This window comes from Globicephala melas, chromosome 3 (assembly GCF_963455315.2).
Source record: "Globicephala melas chromosome 3, mGloMel1.2, whole genome shotgun sequence".
Lineage (NCBI taxonomy): Eukaryota > Metazoa > Chordata > Mammalia > Artiodactyla > Delphinidae > Globicephala > Globicephala melas.
The window spans coordinates 104,635,064-104,658,371 of NC_083316.1; the positions used below are offsets into that span (position 1 = coordinate 104,635,064).

Consider the following 23,308-nt stretch of genomic DNA (forward strand, 5'->3'; position numbering starts at 1 on the left):
AAAATTTATAAATTAGAAACAATGGCATTCAGTTGTAAGATTTTTTTTTCCTATTGTTACTTTGGAGGGCTTTTAAAGTTGTTTCTTAATTTGTTTCTTAATTTGGATCCACAATGGTTAAGAATGCTTTACGTGAGATAACACGAGGCCCCTGCAGGGAACCCAGGTAGTACAAGAAATTTGGGATGGGTGCCAAGACCTGGTCTGATATCTGACTGTCTGTGTGACCTTAGCTAACTTCCTGAAACTCTCTGAATGTCAGAGTCCTCTTTAGGTATAAAATGAAGGGGGCGGGACTAAACAATGTCTAAGGTTGGCTAGCTTTAAAATTCTCTAATTTCTAAGACTAACTCATACTGATAAAATTAAAAACTAGCTAAGTGAATCACACTATCCAAATTCATTGAAATAGGTCTCAAAAGAATTTCATTACAGATGAAATTGCAATGATGCAATTTTAAGAGGAAAAGGCAGTTTTGTTTTTAAATGAATCCATTCCTCTATTGGCTGAACCTGACTAAATACAAATAAGAGTACACAACTACATTTTTAATACTTTACATAAAATGGTGAAGAATATTTTTTCTTTAGATGACATATCTGTTCAGTTATGGTCAGATGTGAATTTTCCCCAAGATATTAAAACTTGATAAAACCACTGTCTTAAAAATAGCTGAATTAACTCAGTTGATGATAACTGAAAAACTATCAAAGGCAGTACTCAAATATTACAAATCACTTTACTGACTACCTGTAAAGCACGTTGAGATTCTTATATACATTTTGGGGTTTAAGTCTTTTGTTTTTCTCAAACGAAGTGTTTTTGGCTAGGATAATTATTCTCTTCTATCCAAAAAAAAAAGAGCTCTAATTTTAAACAGGTATTATTAAATTCCTCTGAGATAGACTTCATGCAGATGTATTTGTTAAAACATCCTTTTATTGACTGTGCACAGTTATTAACAATTCACATTTCATTTTATCTACCAAGTGGAAGAACATTTATTCTTTCATTAAAAAGTTAAGCCCTGGGCTTCCCTGGTGGCGCAGTGGTTGAAAGTCCGCCTGCCCATGCAGGGGACACGGGTTCGTGCCCTGGTCCGAGAGGATCCCACGTGCCGCGGAGCGGCTGGGCTCGTGAGCCATGGCCGCTGAGCCTGCGCGTCCGGAGCCTGTGCTCCTCAACGGGAGAGGCCACAACAATGAGACGCCCGCATACAGCAAAAAAAAAAAAAAAAAAAAGTTAAGCCCTTAGGGCAGCAACAGGGTCACAGAGCATTTTTCCTATAAACGGCTCTGTCCCGTGAATGTGAAATGCTTCCATACTAATACAAAGGAGAAAAATAAATAAAACAAGTAGATTTCTCCCGCCTTCCATCATCCCCTCCCTGCCAATACACTCCTCTTATTTTATAAAATGCCAACAGGTAAACAGTTCCCACATTGGTACTTCCATTAATCACAAGAGGAATATTACCATTTATTTGGCACCACTGAGTTCAGAACATCCTTAGAGCTGTGTGAAAGTGGCAAAAGGAGCATGAGGCCACAGTCATTTCCTCAGGAAAATGAGTTCTGGACAGAGAGGGTGGAAAATCCTGAGGGCGTTCATCAGCCTCCCGCACCTTGCTGCTCAAGTTTCTGGAGCTGTTTTTCAAGTTTTGAGACGTCTACTCGATGCATCATCAGAAACTGGCCATTCAAATGAAAGACGGGGATGTCAAATTTATATCTGTCATACCAAGCAGAGTTTTCTGGAAGTGTGATGTCCACCTCCTGTAAAATAAACTGAAACAGAGACAGACTAAAGCTCTAGATTTCAGAGAACATGGAACAACGCAACGGCTGTAGTGACAAACTGATCCCCAGACTGCTTCTAATGCTGAGAGGTTTTTACTGTTGTTGTTTGAGGTCCACAGTCAGCTAATGACCCTGAATTCCATAACCTGATTGATTTCTTTACATTCCCTAATTTTGCTACTTTTCTGTTACATCTGTTAGGTTCAGCATCCAGGTACTACTCAGTTCCCAATGAAATAAACAATGTCCCAACTGGGAAGCTGCCTGAGAATCAAGAAAGACATGTTTTGGCTGTAAGATTGGGAAAGGTGTCATGGTTTGCTACAGGAAAACACTTTCTTGGAAATGACAACATAAGATAAAAGGAATAGGGACAAAAACTTAACAGAAGGCCCAAATGCTGTACCTGCTAGTTAACTTTGACTCATTTTAAGAGTCAGAGTAAGAAAACCAGTACTGCTCAGAGAAAAACACTTAGGTGTAATGACTTTTACGGAAATCAGCACTAAAATCTCTCTCAAGAAAATTTAAATGAAAAAATCATTCAATCTCTTAAAGGATCCAGGCAGATACTTTATACTACATACAGTATCTATTCCATATACATAAAGCCACACTGTGTTATATTACCCTGTTTTTATAAGGCTCCAGTACTTCCTTGGCTTCATCACAAAGGGGGCACGGATCCTATAGGACGAAAAAAGCCATTAAACCCAAAGAATGGCATTCAGCCCGACAAAAACCACAAGAAGCAGATTATACTTATTTTAAAGGACAGTTTTCTACCAGGTTATACTGTTTTATTTTCCAAAGCAAAACACTGCCACAGAATCTTATAAATAGCTAGTATTTCATGGTAAATGGGCTTTCAGCATTTTTTAGTTGTGTTTTGATTTTTCTTGACAAATAAATCTATCTACTAAATGTTGATGCTTATATTTGTTACACATATATGTGTGTATATATATGTGTATATATATGTACACACATTTAGATGCTTACATTTTTTTGTTACTGGCTTCATCTAATTGATATCTAGGAAGATTATTTTCCATATCATTTATAGTCCTAGGGCTTTGTCCTTCCTAGGTCAGGAGCACCTTCCAGGCCTGGCTGACATCACCAGAATGTCTTAAAGTCTGTTTTGATTGGGGGGCACTGAGATTTGCCAGCCTGTTTTTCTGTGTTTTGGTTTTGTTTTTCTTGGCCGCGCCGCACGGCTTGCAGGATCTTAGTTCGCCGACCAGGGATTGAACCCGGGCCCATGGCAGTGAAAGTGCAAAGTCCTAACCACTGGACTGCCAGGGGATTCCCAAGCCTGTTTTTCCTAATAACCCATTGGGATGGAGTTAGATAGTGATCGTCCCATCTTTAAAAGGGAAAAATCTCTTTACTTTGGGTGATGATTGTACCAACTCTTCAATGTTTCGTCAGTTTTCTCATTACAAGTGTCAGCAGTAGGTTTCCCAGACTAACTCTCCACCTTAGGAGCAAGCGAGTTTTAGTGCCCATTGTTGTTTGCACCCTAACCATCTAGAGGAGAAGTCTGCCGAGAATGCTGTGGATCATTGGCAGATTTTAAAGGCTTCTCAGGCCTTGACTCAATGAACAGGTACTACTGTAGGTTCTCTTGTATGAGCTAAAAATAGATTCAACATTACTGATGCTTATATAAAACCTGCTTTTTAACATGACAGGAAAAGATGAGCTGTTATGGAGGCCCTTCCTCCAGCTTAACTCACCTTATTTTGAAATAAGAACCTGGATCATCAAAAGACAGTTTTCCTTCAGAAAGGTCCTTCTGGCCGTATTTTTCTGCTTCAGGGCTCATTATGTTATTTTAGCATTATCGATAAATAGATTATGGATAGTCTGTGACTTTTAAAAAATTTATTTATTTATTTTTGGCTGCGTTGGGTCTTTGTTGCTGCGGTGGGCTTTCTCTGGTTGCAGCAAGCGGGGGATACTCTTTGTTGCAGTGCACGGGCTTCTCATTGTGGTGGCTTCTTTTGTTGCAGAGCACGGGCTCTAGGCACGTGGGCTTCAGTAGTTGTGGCGCATGGGCTCAGTAGTTGTGGCGCACGGGCTTAGTTGCTCTATGGCATGTGGGATCTTCCCGGACCAGGGCTCCAACCCATGTCCCCTTGCATTGGCAGGCAGATTCTTAACCACTGAGCCACCAGGGAAGCCCAGTCTTTGATTTTTAAGATAACCACGTTAAAATTCTCTGAGAAAGTTTCAAAAAGTCAAGAGAGGATCTTAAAAGCAAAACAAGAACCAGTGAAATTGCAGAAGTACCAAATTTGGTACTATTTGCTTTTATAATAAAAAAAAACTTTAGTAGAGCTAGGATCAGGTTTTTTATTTTATTTTTTTTTAAAACACAGAGAACGGGAATTCCCTGGTGGTCCAGTGGTTAAGACTCCATGCTTTCACTGCTGTGAGCCTGGGTTCCAACTCTGGTTGGGGAACTAAGATCCCACAAGCTGTGCAGTGCAGCCAGAAACAAAACAAAACAAACAACCCAGGGACTATGGAAGTCTGGGCAAATTATCACGTTTGTATATATTTTTATGAGGAAAGGTCATCAAATTTTAAAGAAATCTATGAGCTGAAAAATGACAAGACCCAGTGGTCTGGAACACTTGTACATCCTTGTCTAGGATTTTCAGTGGTGCCAATACAGCACTTATTTACCCTATCCCTGAATTGTAGTGGACATTTGGTGGGTTGGCTGTCTACCACCCATTCCCCTTTCTTGTAGCAAGAATGCTGTGATTTTGCCTTACAGAACTGCTCTCAGCATGTGGCTGACTCCTCCCTGAACGGGGGTGGAACACCTGATTTAGGCTGAGGCATCCAGCACATCATAGCCCTTCGACTACAAATGGCTCAGGGATCGGCCAATCAGAGCCAAAGGATAGTGTGAGGGTTTTGCTGGAGTTTCTGTAGATACCTGAAATGTGAGATCTGAGGCTTGGGATCGCTGCAGTTATCCATATGAAGAGCCAGAGTGTGAACTGATTTAACCTAGAGAATGCAGTGCTGAAGAGACTGGTAATGTGCTTAAGTTTCAGAATCAAGCTACTCCTGAAACCAGAGTAACGCATAAAATCCTTTTTTTGTTTAAGCCACTCTGGGTAGTACTTTCTGTTATTTATAACTGAAAGAGACCTGATACTGTACTTTTTCTTTCAGAGGACTGTGAACTCCGGGAGGTGAGAATAATGTCTTATTATATGTCTAATGACACAAATGAAGGGTTTGGTACAAATTTTAAGCTGAATGGAAGATTAGTGTGTTTTGCTTTGGCACATGTTTTTGGCTAACTTGGCTGTTGTTCAAACTGAAAAATAGTGCAGAATAGTCAGGCTGAGTGAGCACCATTAGCCTTAAGGGATTATTTTATTTTTGTGGTTAATTTTCACATACATTTCTCATATGTAGACACAAATGATGAAATAGTTTGGTTCCATAATAATGCAATATATACTTATGAATATGAAAAGTAAAGATTAACTATTTTCAATAAATTTTTAAAAGACTTAAACTTTGTTATTAGATAACTGTCAGATATATTCAAATTGCTAAAATGTCTGAAATCTGAAAAAAATCTATCAAACAAGAGACCTTTTTTGTTTGAATTGCAGTATTATTCACTAAAGGTAATTCTATTACCCTGAACTTTATTTCCTTTTTGATTACAAATCACACAAAGTAATGTTAACTAGCAAAAGGAAATCCATAATGTTTGTCTTATAAATTTTAGAGGAAAAAGCTCTTAAAAATTTAAACTTGCTTTATAGCTTAAAACCAGTGTTAGGGGTAAGAAAATAAGTACAGTCAGTCCATTATTTGTGGATTCTGTATTTGCGAATTCATCTATTAGCTAAAACTTATTTGTAACCCTAAAATCAATACCCAAGTTTTTGTAGTCATTCACAGACACGCAGGTGCATAGAGCAGTGAAAAATTTGAGTTGCTCAAAGTGCACATTTCTGGCTGAGGTGGGACAGGATGATGCTCTGCCTTCTTGTTCCAGCTCTCATACTGTAAACAAGTGTCCTTTTCTACTTAGTGCCACTCTTTTTGCATTTTTGTGCTTTTTCTTGGTTATTTTGCAATTTAAAATGGCCCAAGCATAGTGCTGAAGTGCTGTCCAATGTTTCTAAGCATAAGAAGGCTGTGATGTGCCTTACGGAGAAAATACTTTGTTAGATAAGCTTTGTTCAGGCATAAGTTACAGTGCTGTTGGCCCTGAGCTCAGTGTTAATGAATCAACAATATATGTTAAATAAGATGCCTTTAAACGGAAACACACATAAAACAAGGTTATGTATTGATCAGTTCAAAAATGTTGTGACCAGAAGCTCATAGGAACCTAACCCTATATTTGCCCTAGGAGCAGTGGTTCAGTACTTGCTAATTCAGTGTTCGTGGTGACTTTATAGAACATGACTATCACAAATAATAAGAGTTGACTATATATCTAAGTGATACACTTGTAAACATCTGATAGTTCTTTTCTTTCAATGTATGGATCAGATGACGATTAAATATATTAATTTACCTCCTGATAACAGTGACACAATGAAGTATCTGGGTAGGATAAAGAGTTACCACTGTTGTAACTGGAACTGAAAAATTGAGGAGCTCTGAAGAAAATTTATACCATTGCTTTCCTTTCAACATTTTTCCCCTTTCTTAAATGTACAACTTTCTTCACCCAACATTTTAATCCTTTATGTTTTTAAAGTAGTGATTTTACTTTTTATTCTGTACCTTTGTGAATAAGGTTAGCACAGGCAGAGCAGTCTTGGAGGCAGATAGATTTCTCAAGAGCAGTTGAAAGGAGTGTTTGGCAAGTTGCATGCTATTTCCTTGAAACCAGAGCATCTTAATTCTGCCAAAAGAAAAAGAGACAGTAAACTTATGTGCCCTAGACTTTGCTCTTTATAACAGAAACAGTAAGCTGCAAATCTATGATGGAATTTGAAGACTTCAGATGTGCTTCTTGGTGTCCAGGAGTGTCAGAGAGGCCAAGATGTTTGGCAAGTCTTCATGATGCCTCAATATTCACTGTATTCCAAATTTAGAATTTAGAATGGGAAAAAATCCAAATGTATGGATTAGTTGTATGTCTAATCACTTGGTTTCTGTAAGCAAATTCCATGGGTTTGTTAATTAGAATAAAAAATTAAATTTCACCTGCAGATTTTGCTAGCATCCTGATGATCCCCTAAAATGTGGGAAGTTTCCTGAAATGGTTTTTATTCGCAGAGATACCTTATCTTATAGGTAAGCATTCAACAATGCCCAGCCACCTTCATGGTAAAGGAGATAGTAAGCAAGAAGCACAAGTCTGTACCTGAAGGTTAAGGCTATTACTTATGAGATTTATGCCCCTCTGCTGCAAGAGGTGGGGAAACACAGAGCTGTCCTTAGAGGAACTTATAGGGGAGGTTAGGCTGAGTCAACCTGTCAAAAACAAAAATCTACTCAGCTTTTCTAAGAAGTATTTTAAAAGGAGATGGTCATCATTTTTTAAAACATCCACAAATGTACTATTGTTTCTACTGGAGATATTCCAATAAGAACAGCTTGGTAACAGCATCATGTCAAACACTAGGCTTTGAAGCTCTCTCATCCTGCTACTTTGCTTGACATAAGACACCCTACTTATTCCTAGGTATTCTACTGAGCCTCCAGCTTTGTCCTTTAAACTACAGATATGATGATTTCACTTTTAAAACACATATGCACTGTTGACTTTATCACTTATCAATATTCCTTGCATGAATTCATTCCTGGTATCTTCATTTCTTAACTTCTCTTTATCTCTCCAACTTCATCTATCAGTTTCCCCTCCCTTATCTTGGCAACTTGCAGCACAAAGATTCTCTTTCTGTTCCTTGAATAACCAAAGATCATTTCTTCATCAGGATTTCTGTACTTGCTGTTCCTCTGCATGAAAAACTCTTAAGTAGCTTCTCATCTGGCCTGGGCTTATGTCACCTCCTTAGAGATGCCTTAGTGACTACCTTACCAATGTGGGCCAGTCCACCACTCTTCTTCCTCATATCTTGCTGCAGTTTTCTTTTATCCTTCACTATCTAAAATTATTTCTTTACCTATATGTCCCCTCTACTACAACATGAGTTCCATAGGAGCAGATACTTGTTCACTCCAATATTCCCGAGCATCTACAATTAACCTGGTACATAGTAGGTGTTCAAATAGTTGTTCGAATGTTAATAGTACTGGAGTGAGCCTTTCCCTCCGTCTTTAGTCTCACCTCTAACCCTGATCAGACACTCAGCGTGCACAGCAGTCACTATGTGGGCGGATCTCATATCCTAACTAAAAGTCAGTGCTTCTCACGGTGTCCACAAGATGCAGGCCAGGGTGCTGCAGCTGGTCCCAGCCCCTTCACCACCACCTTGAATCTCCTCCTGCTCTGCTCCAGAGAGCATGCCTGTAATAATTATGTACTAATCTCTACTGGTGAGCAGGCTTCTCAGCATAAGATTAGCTTTAAACTCATTTCAAACAGAATGATATGACTTTAGAGAAAAGCACTAAATCCATATCAAAAAAGAGTAAAGAAGACGGGACAAAAGGATTGGATTCTGATCTGTGAAAACTATAATCTTTCCTTCTCTCTTAAATCCTTAGTCTTTCACTTCTCCCTGGATCTCCCTGCTAACTAAATGGTCCTGATAATGCATAAAAAAGGCATGTGATAAGGATTTTACAAGGACCCAGCATTATTCTAAGGAGGAAAATGGATCTAAACAATTTCACAATATGCTGTGCTGCTTTCAACTAAGTGATAAGCCCTGGTATATGTATGTTCCATAAATTCAGCAGAACCAACACTCCAATAGGTGAATGTGGTTGGAGACAATAGCTTCCAAACATGGCTCTGTCTACAGAGGATATAAAGGAAGGGGAGGGCTTCCCTGGTGGTGCAGTGGTTGAGAGTCCACCTGCCAATGCAGGCCACGCGGGTTCGTGCCCCCGTCCGGGAGGATCCCACATGCCGCGGAGCGGCTGGGCCCATGAGCCAAGGCCGCTGAGCCTTCGCGTCCGGAGCCTGTGCTCCGCAGCGGGAGAGGCCACAACAATGAGAGGCCCGCGTACCGCAAAAAAAAAAAAAAAAGAAAAAAAAAAAAAAGGAAGGGGAAGTATCAATGGAATGCTAGCCATGTTTACGACAGGTAGAAATTTCTGCATCGTTGGTTTTGGCAAGGCCTTACGCCAACAGTGGCACACCCTCCTAGGGTATGAAGTTAAAGAAATTGTATAAAATGAAGGAGAAAGAAAATTTTAAAAATCAGTTTTGTGAGAGTAAAGGTAGAAAGATAGCTCTTGGAAATGAGAAAGAGCAGGCTATCTAAGGCAGTGACCTAAGGTTACAACCAGGACAGTGAACGGCAGCTGTGTGCTTTTGGTGGAGGGATTTAAGATTTATTGATGTCAGGCTGGTAAGGAATGGAAAACTTACTGCTTTCACCTAACTGAGTTGAGACTGAGGTGTTAAGGCTTTTGTTAAAAAAAAAAAAATTCACATTCACAATGGAAATCTGCTTCAGTATTTCCAACATGACAAAACACAGCATGTGGTCTTGGTTGCAACCAAGACAAATAAAACCTGTCAGAGTAAACAGAGTTGCTGTTCTTTCCAGATTTGCTAGAATACTTGTTCAACCAACCCAAAAAGCTAAGTAAAGTCTTCAGAGATGCCACAACCATCTTGTTTAAAACTAGTTCTCTTTTCCATGTTAGTCTCTATTTCTCCTTTTTTTAAATATGTATTTAATCACTTAAACATGGCACATTTGTTTACTGAGAAATGCATTAGCATTATGCAATTTTACTACCTGCATATTTTCCAAATGCTCCAGCGCACTAGGACACGTGCGTTTTACCACATTGTTAAATTAACTTATATCTTCGTTGGCACTGTATTATAAAATTATATTAGAGTCTGATACAAAAAAGAATTCCCATACCTCTCCTAGGCAGAAATAAGATATTATGGCTAAAGTTCTGAACACTGGAGTTCACTTTGTTCTAGAAATAAAAAGTAAAATGAAAAATGATACACTCCAACTGGAACACCCCAAACCCTAACACCACTGCTGTCAATGTTACAGTCACCCCATCATGCTTTCTTGAAGTAAAATCTTAATATTGGCTACTCTGACAATGTGACATTTTCATTAGTTCTATTATTTTTGAACGGTATCTCAGCACTATAAGAAATACTCTGAAAGGCGGTCTATGCCTGTTGGCTCATGACTGTGGGAGGACAGCACCATTTTGATTATGTCACTGAATTTAGTCATGAAGTGTGTGTCCTTACTATACACAAAGACACAATTTTATCCTCTGTATTTTGTTACATGCCTCTGTGATATGAGCAAAAAGAGATGTGTTCATAATATCAAAGAAGCACAATTGGGTCACCTTTGTCACAGACAAAAAAAAAAGCATAACACTGGATTTAGAATGTGCCTAAAACAAATTCCACAGCCTAACAATAAAGATGGTGACTCCTGCTGTTTCAAGTCCACTGCCGCTCAGAGGCATGGATCACCCTGAAAGAGAAAGGGAATGCTGGCTTTTCAACAAAACTGAGGCCGACTCCAGTGGTCTTTATGGCAGAATCAAATAACAACATGGAGGAGGACTCACTGGACCAATTCAGCCCTCCTTGAAGCAAGATATAGAATTTTCCCTGCGAAGCACTGAAGGACATACCATTAAAACAACTGATTATTGCATAGAAGGAACCCAGGGTCATTTGAGCCTTTATTAAGGATTATTCATTTCTTGCATGAGGAGCCGCCCGGGCTATGGCTGCACATCACTTATGTGGGGTTCTTGGATTCTTCAAATGCTGTGTGTGTCTGATTAGAAGGGAAACAACATTGTTCTTGCTTGAGTAGAGAAACTGACCTTCACTGACCAGAATTTTTATTCATATGAAGAGTCCTTGAGCACACCAAATCTCCAAGCTCATATGATCCCTCATCAGCAAGCTGCAGTGTTCTTAGCTCATGTGCAAAATCAGAAAGTTTATATAAACTCAGGTACTGCCTTCATTATTAACAGATAATGTTGGAGCTTCTTCACAAGAATACAATGTAAATTTAATGCTGAGCGGACATTAACCAAACACTATTACCGTCACTCTCGCTGAACCTGTGTTCCAGAAAGAGAGGCTCAGGGCTTCCGTCCCGTCCTTTATGCCATGTGAGATGTTAAGTGCTCCATTTCACATTCTTTACCATCTAAGTACAGCATTCCTATTTTTACACAATGACTAGAAACACATGCACGCACACACACACACAAACACATCCCTCTCTTGGGAACAAAATCCATTATTTTAGATTACTGAAAGTTTATGTAATGAGGTGAGGTTGCTCTTAGGGGACTCATCTGGGTCACTGGGCTCTACCTAATCCAGGGAAACAGGGACAAATGATGCCTCCCCAGTGGTCTTATATGCTTTTGGTCAGTCAGCTGTGTCCAAACCTCCCTCTCTCCCAAACAAGTGAGAGCCTACCCTAGGATCTTGGGTCCAAGTGTGGAGCCAAGAGTGACAAGGACACGCAGCATATAGAGACGCAATCAAAGCTGCAAATTGAGCAGATACTTTGAGGTGTCAATTCCAAGGGGCTAAGCAGGGTTAGAATGAGGCTACAGAACAGAAACAGAGGGTAGGGGGTGGAAGGCAACCTGGGGCGGGGCCCTCACTTCCTGCGTGCGTGAGATCTCAGGCGCTTTTTCAGCACCTCAGCCACAGCAGTCAGGGTACCCGGCCAGGGGAACTGCCAAGGAGGTAGCACCAACTCAGACATGATATTACAACAAGGATCCCCGGCTCACCACCCACCTGTGGGCCCACTTGTACATGGCCTCATGCTCAGCTTCATTCTTTCTTTTTTTAAAAAATAACATAACATTATATTAGTTTCAGGTGTAAAACATAATGATTTGATATTTGCATACATTGCGAAATGATCACCACAGCCTCGCCTGGCTATGCATTTGGACTGCTGATTTGATCCCACATAACACATGAAACCCTGAGCAGACATACCCTGCATGTCCACTCCATTCCCTGCAGCTTCTACTTCCAGGCTTCAGTGCCAACAGGTTTACCACATGGGGGGCAGAGAAGCCTGTAGAGAATCAGTCCCAGAAAGGAATGACTGGTCATATGAGTTCCTACAGACAAAACCCCTTTTTATTTTTTTTTAAATTATTACCATGACTGTGGGGTTTCCAAGTATCTGGATGTCTCTACTACACTGTTTGAATGCAATGGGTGCTCTGTTGATTTGCATTCAACACACTGATTTGTGCAAAAGTTTTCTAACTATTTGAAGTGTGGGTCTGGCCTAACCAGTAAGATTATAATTTCACTGAAGGTATATGGCATTTACATATCCATCACTTGGTACATACACTCTGTCCCCATATCCCCCCCCCCACCGCTTCAAATTCTTAGCAAAATAAGCCATTATTGCTTTTTCTTCATCCTGTCTGGTGTTTAGTCCATTTCTTTCCCTCCAAATAAAACTCTCACATGGAGAAATCAACTCCACATTCTGGATACAAGCAACAAGAATTATAGAGAGATGTACTCCAGCAGATTCAGGAGGAGGGAGTTAAATTCCTCACTGAAACAATATAAATACAAGAGAGATCACAACAGGGACATCCAATGGGCAACTTTAAATGTCATAAGAGAAAGGAAGAGTACTGTGGGCTGAGATTGCAAGTGGTTTCACGAGAGAAGGATCCTAAATCATGTTGGATTTCGATACGTAGAAAAAGGGGAAGCATTCCGAAGCCCGGGTTAGACACAAAGGCGTGAAGTAGGAATGCTGTGGCCTTTTGGATGGGAGCCAATGAAGGGTTTTAAACGAGAGTGATGTGATAAAATCGGTGTTTTAGGAGATTGATCTGGCAGCAGCGAGCAGGATGGCTGCAAAGGAAAGAAGAATGGTGACGGGAAAGGGTTCAATTATGAAAATCCAGGTGTGGGATGAGATCATTCATTCAACAATTACCTACTGTTTTCCATGTCTTAGATACTCATAGGTACTGGGTTCAGTGGTGAACAGAAAAGTCAGGTCCCTGGCCTCATGGGGTCCATATTATAGGGAAGTTAAAGAGACTCTTTTATGTCTCTCAACATCAGACAGTGGTAAGCAGAGGGGAGGGAGTGAAACAAGGTGATGTGATGGTGACTAAGGCAGGCCCTTTAAATAAAATGCTCTGAGCAGGTGTCATTTTTGCTGAGGCTAAAGGCTGAGAAGGTACAAAGATCTGAAGGAAGAGCATTTTGGGGAGAGGGAACAGTAAGTGCAGACTCTGGGGTAAGGACAACCTTGACTTAGTGGAAGAAACAGAAAGGACCATGTGGCTAAAGCACAGTAAGCAAGGGGAAGAGTGGAGGAGACACATCAGTGGGGGTTGGATCACCTAAGGCCTCACAGGCTATGTTAGAGAACTGAGGTTCTATTTTCACACAGTTAGATTTAGAGGAGGGAAGTGATGGGTCTCATGTACATTTTATATTTATTTATTTAAAAGATTTTTTTTTTGATGTGGACCATTTTTAAAGTCTTTATTGAATTTGTTACAATATTGTTTCTGTTTTATGTTTTGGTGTTTTGGCCACGAGGCATGTGGGATCTTAGCTCCCTGACCAGGGATCGAACCCTCACCCCCCGCATTGGAAGGTGAAGTCTTAACCACTGGATCACCAGAGAAGTCCCTCATGTACATATTAAAAAGATGACTTTAATGCTGTATGAGAATGGATGTCAAGAGTGGAAGCAGGGACCCAGTTAGGGGCTACTGCCGTAGTCCAGGTGAGAAAGGAGGGTGGTGTGGACAGGGCCAAAAGGACCTGCCAATGAACTGGATATGAGGAATTAAAAATGACAGTAAGGACTATTCTAGTTTTGGTTTTGAGCTGCTGGGTGAGTGCCATTTACTAAAATGGCAGCTGAGGCAGGAACAGATTGAGGGATGTATGGGTCTGGGAGCTCAGTGAGGGACAAGCTGAGACTCAAGCAGAAAGTCGCGTGTACAGGTTTGGTAGTCAGGAGAGAAACCAGGGCTGAAGATAAAATTTCGAGACTCCCTCAGTTTAAGGGCTGTAATTACACCTGAGATCATGAGACCATCTAAATAGCAGAGAAAAAGAAGATGACCCAGGACAAATCTCTGAGGCTATCCAACATCAGAAGTTGGATAGAGAGGAGCCAGCAAAGGAGGTAGAAAGGGTGGTGAGGTAGGAGGAAAATCAGAAAAGTGGGCCATCATGGAAGCCAACAGGAGAAAGTGTCTCCAGAAAGAGGGGAGTGGCCCACTGTCAAAAAGAGTGATAAGGGCTTGGACTAGAATAGGGGTAGTCAAAGAAGCTACCACAAATCAGATGAGATGCGTCTCATGTTGCTCCAAAAGAATGAAACCTGCCAACCAATGCCTACCCCTAAAATGAACTACCTTGTCTGACTCTTGCCTAATTTCACATCTTAAGTAAAAGGGGATATTTCTGAGGATGGAGGCAGTGGGGTAGGGGAGAAGAGTAAAAGCAAAATTTGGTTGGGTGTCTTAAAAAGAGATAATAAATGTAAAAATCATTGTATAAGTTAAAAAGCAGAATAGAGAAATAAGGCTTAACTATTTATTACTAAATAATACAAAAAATAAGGTATTGTTACTAATAATGATAATGATGATGTTTCTACTGACTGAAATGTGCTTTTACTGGCTCCAAAAGGAAGATTTAAAACTCTAGGCATAATAGTCTCAGAAATAGGGAATTGCAAAACTGAAAAATATTTCAAACAGAAATAGCTGAAAACTTCAGATTGTGAACATTACTTAAATAGGAATTCCTAAGACATGATATCACTGATTAAAGACGCAGCATATTTATCTTCTCCTAAGACTGAATACCTAGACCAGCAAATACCTCGGCACCAGGTATTGGCTTACCTTACTCAGGTCTCACATAGTTACAGAACAGGATACTGAAATTCAGTTTGCAAGGGGTAGAGGTTTCCCCTTGATAGGTTCTGAACAAAAGTCACTTCCCTTCCAGTTGCTCCTTCCCAATACTTGCCTTTATATTTTCAAGGAAGAGAAAATTCAGTACCACTATTATTTTACCAATGATATCTTCAACCCAACCCTTGTACATCAAAACAGAAGCTGCCTAGGCAGTGGTAAAGTTGGATTTATTAATAATCTTTAAAGACAAAACTTGTTCCAAAGTATTTTTGAATAAATTGTATAGAGAGGTCAAAGTAAATTTAAATGAACATAGTTCCCATGAACTCGTCAGGGGAATTAAGCACAAATGGTATGATTCTTCATCTAGAGCTTTAAAGTTACTCTTTCTTACAGAGTTTCAGTTGGAATTCAGCATGTTTGAATTCCTGGGTGCATTTCTGTGTGCAGATTTCATAAATATAAACCCCAAAGACAGGCGATTCCACTAATTTGTTCTCTGATGCTAGGCAGTTCCTCATCTCTTTAAGCCTGTTTCATCAACTGTAAAATGGAAATACAACCCCCGTCCTGTTCTGTCGTTTTAGAGACTAGGAGAAACTCTGCACGTAGGCTCTGCTTTTTAAATATCTTCCAGATCAGAGAAGGGGAAACCACATACAGAAGAAATGCCATGGTAATAACTCAAGACGTCAAAGGTCTCCAAAGAAAGGCTTGGAAGTAGTTACCTGTAGGAGTCTAAAATGCTAGGCCATTAAAAGAGGACCAACATTCATACACAGATCTGGGCAGAAGTGTAAACGGGCTTGCTCTTTGCAAACTCGCTTCTCTAGCTCCTCAGTCATAACTGGGAAGCCTTGGCATCAGAAAAGACCCAGCAGGAAAATGGGGGAGGCGACATTAGGGTGGCTGGACACTGATCTTGCAACTGTTTGAGCATCTGAGATGGAAAAGTGCCTCCGAAAAGGAAGAATAATGTGTTTCTTTCTTATTGATGAACACATTTAAAGAATGATTTTTAATGGCAGACCCTCATCATCTTGGCATTCTCCTCCATGTCCAGAAGTGCTGCTGTGTTTGCCTAGACCTATAGCAAGCTGACAAATGTGAAATGAAAGGGAGGAGGAATCTTCAGAGTAAGCAAGAGTTTGTTTTAGAATCTTTGGACCTTAGCAGTCACATTTTCCAGATCATTGCTTCAGAGGAGTCTACTTGGTAACGGGGTTGGTTTCCAAAAAAACATTCAGCTAAGAAAAATAAAATGAAGATGCTGATCAAGAACAGTAATATAGGGGCTTCCCTGGTGGCGCAGTGGTTGAGAGTCCGCCTGCCGATGCAGGGGACACGGGTTCACGACCCGGTCCGGGAAGATCCCACATGCCGCGGAGTGGCTGCGCCCGTGAGCCATGGCTGCTGAGCCTGCGCGTCCGGAGCCTGTGCTCCGCAACTGGAGAGGCCACAACAGTGAGAGGCCCGCGTACCGCAAAAAAAAAAAAAAAGAACAGTAATATACTGTTACTATACACTCCCTCTAGCACCCAGGGGTCCAAAGGGGATTCTGGACTAATTCTTGTTAACACAGTGGGGCTTGCACACACTGTACCCCTCCCCTTATCCTCAACCTTAAATATACTGACTCAGCATCTGGCCTAGGGCAGAGGCATATTCTGAATTCAGAGTGTGCAACAATGTTCAGTACTATTAAGACATAATGGCTGCTTTTCAATACGTGGTGCTGGGAAAACTGGACAGCTACATGTAAAAGAATGAAATTAGAACACTTCCTAACACCATACACAAAAATAAACTCAAAATGGATTAAAGACCTAAATGTAAGGCCAGACACTATAAAACTCTTAGAGGAAAACATAGGCAGAACACTCTATGACATAAATCACAGCAAAATCCTTTTTGACCCACCTCCTAGAGAAATGGAAATAAAAACAAAAATAAACAAATGGGACCTAATGAAACTTAAAAGATTTTGCACAGCAAAGGAGACCATAAACAAGACAAAAAGACAACCCTCAGAATGGGAGAAAATATTTGCAAATGAAGCAGCTGACAAAGGATTAATCTCCAAGATTTACAAGCAGCTCATGCAGCTCAATAACAAAAGAAACAAACAACCCAATCCAAAAATGGGCAGAAGACCTAAATAGACATTTCTCCAAAGAAGATATACAGATTGCCAACAAACACATGAAAGGATACTCAACATTACTAATCACTAGAGAAATGCAAATCAAAACTACAATGAGGTGTTACCTCACACCCGTCAGAATGGCCATCATCAAAAAATCTACAAACAATAAATGCTGGAGAGGGTGTGGAGAAAAGGGAACCCTCTTGCACTGTTGGTGGGAATGTAAATTGATATAGCCACTATGGAGAACAGTATGGAGGTTCCTTAAAAAACTAAAAATAGAACTACCATATGACCCAGCAATCCCACTACTGTGCATATGTCCTGAGAAAACCATAATTCAAAAAGAGACATGCATCACAATGTTCATTGCAGCTCTATTTACAATAGCCAGGACATGGAAGCTACCTAAGTGTCCACAGACAGATAAAGAAGATGTGGTACATATATACAATGGAATATTACTCAGCCATAAAAAGAAATGAAACTGAGTTATTTGCAGTGAGGTGGATGGACCTACAGAGTCTGTCATACAGAGTGAAGTAAGTCAGAAAGAGAAAAACAAATACCGTATGCTAACACGTATATATGGAATCTAAAAAAAAAAATGGTTCTGATGAACCTAGGGGCAGGACAGGAATAAAGACGCAGATGTAGAGAATGGACTTGAGGACACGGGGAGGGGGAAGGGTAAGCTGGGATGAAGTGAGAGAGTGGCATGGACATATATACACTACCAAATGTAAAATAGATAGCTAGTGGGAAGCAGCTGCATAGCACAGGAAGATCAGCTCGGTGCTTTGTGACCACCTAGAGGGGTGGGATAGGGAGGGTGGGAGGGAGGCGCAACGGGGAGGGTATATGGGGATATATGTATATGTATAGCTGATTCACTTTGTTAAACAGCAGCAACTAACACACCATTGTAAAGCAATTATACTCCAATAAAGATGTTAAAAAAAAGACATAATGGCTGCAAAGCTGAAAGCCAAGAAAGCCTGAATAATGTGGTTGGGTTATATCATACATGAGGGCTTAATAGAATTTAAAAACCAATTTGAAAATTCCCTCATTCCATAAAGATAGCATTTCAGATGACGGCAAAATCATGCTAGTTCAAGGGATGGGAACAAAGTACATAAGGAATTATGCAGACTCCTCTCCACATTATCCTTCTTAACCAAAATAACCCATTCCCTTTGAAGGTATATCTGATACTTAATACTGACCCAGAAAGAAGGCAATTTCATTAAAACATCTTAGTCTTATTGTGCCCAGCTAGTAATGCCAGTTTCCTTGCTATTTAAAAAGCACACAACTTCATTTCCAAAAGTAACTGTTTGCAGTTCAAACTCCATCCACCCAGGCAATGCCTTCCATTTGTCACTAATACTCCACCATTTCCAATTCATCTTGCCTAAGAGGCGCGTTATCCACATGACCACACAAGACCTGAAAGATGCTTCATTCATTTTTAGCCATTTTGTAGCAAATGACTTTGGAACATTTGAGATATTAAATCCAGCATTTCTTTGGACTTGTGACACTAATACCTGAATGTTGGGAACTATCCACTCTTGAGGTCATGCCTCAGCCACCCTCAGTTATGTGAGATTCTGCAATTCTCTGAGTCCTAATCTGTTACTTAAAACTTGTCACTGATAGAAAAATCTTAATATTTTGGAACTGGATGCCAAGACACTTTGGAGATTTCCCTTGCTTTATGGATAAAGAAACTGTTTTACCAAAGCCTTTTATACTGCAATTTTTTTTCTCTATATTTCTCTTTGAACAGTGCCTATTTTTATGTATGATGAGACCAACACAGAATTCTCAGAACTGCAAGGGACCTCCAAGTTCAACCCCCTTTTTCCAAAAAAAGTCTCAAAAAGTTTTATACATGAATCCTCAGAGTATACTGAATAACAGATATCACATTTTGTTTAAGATTTAATTTAAGGATGGAGAGAATGAGGAAAACTCTCAGCTTCGGATGGCAGAATTCTTTTACTATAAGAAAGAGGTTCTGATCTCTAAATCTAAGATGATACAGATTAACTTTATTTTCGAACTTGGAGAAACAGAGCTGAGTTTAGAATTGTCTCATTTTTTTTTTTTTCCAGTCTATATCCTAAGATGCTTTGGCTGACTAAATTTCTATTAAATAACAGTATCCTTTCTCTTGGCTGACTAGAAGAACTACATGTTTTAAGAAGAAAAGAGTTTAAAAAATTAAATAATTCAGTCTTTGTCCTTCCCTCTGACTAAAGTAGAAGCCACTTCCCCATTATTTCATGATTAATATGAAAAAGTACAGGAACAATGAGAGGAAGTTCATCTGTTTCCAGTAGTAACATTCTGGTTTCTGTTGGAATTCCATTGGCAACAGAAGGAAGCAGCATATACCACATGCCTGCCCTATTACAATACACAAAGCTGTCAACTTTGAACTCTTTTGAAATGTTAGTAAAGTAGAAAAGATGATTGTGGCTTTCCTTCAATATTATTTGGGTAACCTAGCCTTAAAATAGTGAACAAACATAAGTCCTTTATCCTTAAGGCAGGACCAGACCAAGATATTAGTGGCCTAGGTAAGCTAATAATTGGGCATACCTTCAAATGGATACTTTTCAAATATTCACTCAACAGGTGTTTGGGTGAGGAGCTGGGCATGGCAGGCCTTGAGAGAGTGGAAAGGGGGCTGGTGGGGCCTTTTAGTTTGCATACTCTATTCAGTATAACAAAGACCATGTAAACTGATCAGGCTAGATCTCTTTGGAAGGCAGTTTGGTGACCATCTGTAGATTTTCAAATATGCCCTTCCCTACTCCAAGCTGTTTATCGAGGCATTAGTAACTGCAGCATTTATAACTGCACTGGTAGCTCCTTGAAAGGTTACTGCTTTATATTCTTTTCTCTACCTTGTTGCATTCCCAGTGATGCTTTCATACTCCTTATAGATCCAGCCTCCCTTCTATACCATGTACTGAGTGTTTGTTATGTGCCAGGCACCATGCCAGATACTAGAAATATAAAAGTGATTAAGATACTTTCCCTGCCCTTAAGGACACACCTTGGGTAGGGGAAAGATTTACAAACAAATAATACAATACCAAAGTGATGAAGCCTATAGCAGTAAAATGGTTATTACTAGATATTACTGGTAAAATGCTCTGAAATCCTTTCTTAAAATAGAAGGTATTTTGAATTTGCCTCTATCTCTGGAAATCTTATCTTGGGTAAGGATTGGAATGAAAAGAGAGTAATGTTTTCATGCCTCCAGTTCTCTGCGGCTGTAACTGAGATGGGAAGGTAGGGATGTGGAATAATATCTACGTGAAACTTAGCCCAAACCTTTCACTTTGCATATTCTTCCTCAAATAATTTTCTCTCAAACTTGCTATGTGATACTAGGGGAAGGATGAAGGAAGCTCACCTAGTCCCTGCTACCTGTGTAGCTACACATCCCTGGATCCAGATAGTTTCTCCCCTTCAAAATAATTGCAAACAATATTAAAACTGCGTGCAGGAACTATTCCAGCTGGCTTTTGGCTTCCTCTGATGTACACTCCTTGAATAAAGCAGTGGCAAAATTAGATTTAAAATAAGGAACATAAAAAAAAAAGTACTACTTGTACCAGATCTCTTCAAGGTCCTGCTACGTGTGAAACCCTGAGCCCTGGCACTAGAGTAACTAAATGCATCAGCCAGCTGGAGTATGCACATGTTATGAAATACAAAAACCTCAATAATAAAAAAACCCTTATTTTGAAGGCATACTTCCACATTGCCTCTGGGTACTTAAAAGTCCGTGAGAACCAGGCATCTGGAATAAAATAGAAATACAGTCCAATAAATTCCCAAGTTGGAAAATCCTCCTCTCTATTTCCTTACCTGCCATCAATCCATCTAAAGGAAACCACATAGCCATATTTTCCTCCAATAAAGGAGACATAAAAATATTGATCCTTCCTTGGCAGGTAGCTACTACTGACCACAATAAGCACGAAGAAAGAAACTCTGCAGAGTCTGCCTTTCTAAAACACTAGCCCCGCCAACCTTAATTTTCACAACAGGACCTTTTTGGTTCCAGGCAATTCCTCAGCAGAACAGGACCCAGGTTATTAGGCTACGACATTTCACACAGAACCATGATTAGTTCTGCCTTACCCCCAATATTACTATAACCACTCAGTATTTCCAGGGCACACCTCTTTTTCCAAGTGTTTTAAATCTCAGTGCATACTGCTGTAAATATTGGTAGACAGCTTCATAAGCATTTTCACACAGTATTCCTGAGATAATTAGTAAATGAGAAGACTGTGGCCTCTAATAGGCACTTCATCTTTAGCAGTCCCACACTGAGACATGGCTCTCATGGCTGCCTAACCAAGGTAATGTGTGGTTAAGGAGACATGCTTATGCTGGGGAATGTGCTAGAAAGTGTGGGGGGCATAACAGATCTTAGACACTATCCCTGTCCTGGAGGAGCTGAGAACCTTGGGGTTTAGCTGGGCCATACTGTGGATTTAAGTGCTCTAAAATATAAAGTACGACGTAAAATACTTTCTGTTAAGAAACAAGAATAAAGATCTGCCAGGCAAAAAACTCCTTGTTCTTCAACAGAACAGCCTTAGAAACAGACACTTGCCTATTCATGTTAGTAGCAATTTAGTAGGGACTTTTTGTAACTCTGGACTTAGTTTAAAAAATTGAGGGATATTTGTCAGGGGTGACTGACAAGGCTAAGTATTTGAGAACTGTACAGTCTCTGATTTATTCTCTCATGGTTCAGCACCCAGAGGGCTGCTTTTGCCCAACAAAGGCAGACAGAAGTCCAGAGAGCCCCAGGACTCACAGTGCTCCTGCCAGCACCCACGATTAAACCTTTCAGCCCTCAATTAAAGGTCAACATGGTTGCTCAAAAATATTTATTTAAAAAGGCAGTCATCTCAGCCAGTCGAGATTATATTACCACTTCATAAAACTCGAATAAATCCGAAGCAGGGCATCTGTGAATCACGGAAGAAGCATAAAGTTGTGATGTTTTCTGCTTCCTCTTAAAAAGCTACCTTTTCCACCCGTGATTCTGTTCACTTCCCAGAGCGCCATCGCGCGCGCGCGCGCACACACACACACACACACACACACACACTCTCTCTCTCTCTCTCTCTCTCACGCTTATAATTTGCCCCCAGAGGTTCACGGATTTATGGCTCCCAGTTTAATTAAATTTCCTGTAGTGACAATCGAAATCGGCAGCGTGCGGCACAGTGTGGGGCTTCCGTGCCCCCCTCTCCAGCCCGCGTGCCGACTCCAGGGGGAACCCTGCGAGCGCCCAACTGCCAGCACCCGACCTCCGGCACCCACCTGAGCTCGGCTGCTCGGGTCGCCGCTTCCGCTGTGCGCCGGTACTTCCGCCCCGGCCGCCAGGCGCCCGCCCCGCACTTCCGCCCCGGCCCGCAGCCGCTCGGGCTGGCATCAGTGGATCCCAGGTCTGAGCCGATCGTCCCTCTGAAGGGTGGCCGCGCTTGGGCTGTTACGCATGAAAAGAGAGATACAAGAACCAAGGCCACACTGTTTTAAAAAAAAAGTCCACGGAAAAGTGACCTGGCATGTTTGGGAACCATTAATAACGAGCATCAGGTGTGAGAAAATAATGAGTAATACTCAAAACTAACACTTATTGATTGCTCACCATCAGCTTTACGTTCATAACTTGATTAATCCTGAGAATAATCCTATTAAGTATTGTTAGTACCATTTTACAGAAGAAGAAGTGGAGGCTGAGTAGCTTGCCCTAGTTCTCAGAACTAGAAAATGGCAGAGTTGAGATTCCACCTCAGGCAGTCTGATGTCGGTATCCCTGAGCTTACCACTATGCACTCAGTATGTATTCAATGCTTTAAGAGAAGATACAAAACAAACCAAGGTCAGGAATGAATCCCCTAAACAAACCACATTGGTTATGTGATAACTTTTAGAGGGCACATCTAGAAAGTAGAGTTTTCAAATTCTAACTTTATCACTTCAACATGTGCTAACAAAAGAGGGGATTTTGTGACTGTCAGCAGACTACCTATGATTATTTTGGAGTTGATACACTTTGATAAGACCTAATTTATCTGAAAAAAATTTTTAAAAGAAAAATCAATCGACAAATTATGCTCCACCTAACAGTTGCTGGTATATTATCTTTAAAGAAGTTATCTTGGGTCTAGTTATAAACACCTTGGTGGTACATGCATAACTTTGTGGAGTGATAGAAAAGCTTCCTAGAAATGCAACTCCAAATCAGCTTCCAAATCTCTTTTC

The 23,308-nt window shown here is 40.4% G+C and overlaps 1 protein-coding gene across 2 annotated transcripts; it reads right to left on the minus strand.

Moving 5' to 3' along the window:
* Window positions 1-895: 895 nt before the first annotated feature.
* Window positions 896-22,451, minus strand: C3H5orf63 (chromosome 3 C5orf63 homolog). Of its 2 annotated transcripts, none has more exons than XM_060295458.1 (4): window positions 22,364-22,451; window positions 6,583-6,703; window positions 2,431-2,487; window positions 896-1,776 (listed from the first exon to the last, which is right to left on the minus strand). In XM_060295458.1, the coding sequence occupies exons 2-4, from the start codon at window positions 6,694-6,696 to the stop codon at window positions 1,612-1,614; spliced, it is 336 nt and encodes a 111-aa protein (XP_060151441.1). In that variant the 5' UTR covers window positions 6,697-6,703; window positions 22,364-22,451; the 3' UTR covers window positions 896-1,611. The 2 variants fall into 2 exon arrangements, with proteins under 2 accessions (XP_060151441.1, XP_030725609.1); XM_030869749.2 differs by having other exon boundaries at window positions 896-1,788.
* Window positions 22,452-23,308: the final 857 nt, after the last annotated feature.

Coding starts and splice junctions, on each gene's coding strand:
- C3H5orf63 (XM_030869749.2), bottom strand. CDS start 6,696: ATGCTCTGGTTTCAAGGAAATAGCATGCAACTTGCCAAACACTCCTTT. Junction 2,488..6,582: donor TGCTAACCTTATTCACAAAG/GTACAGAATAAA, acceptor TTCGTCCTATAG/GATCCGTGCCCCCTTTGTGA. Junction 1,789..2,430: donor TGGAGCCTTATAAAAACAGG/GTAATATAACAC, acceptor TCTCTGTTTCAG/TTTATTTTACAGGAGGTGGA.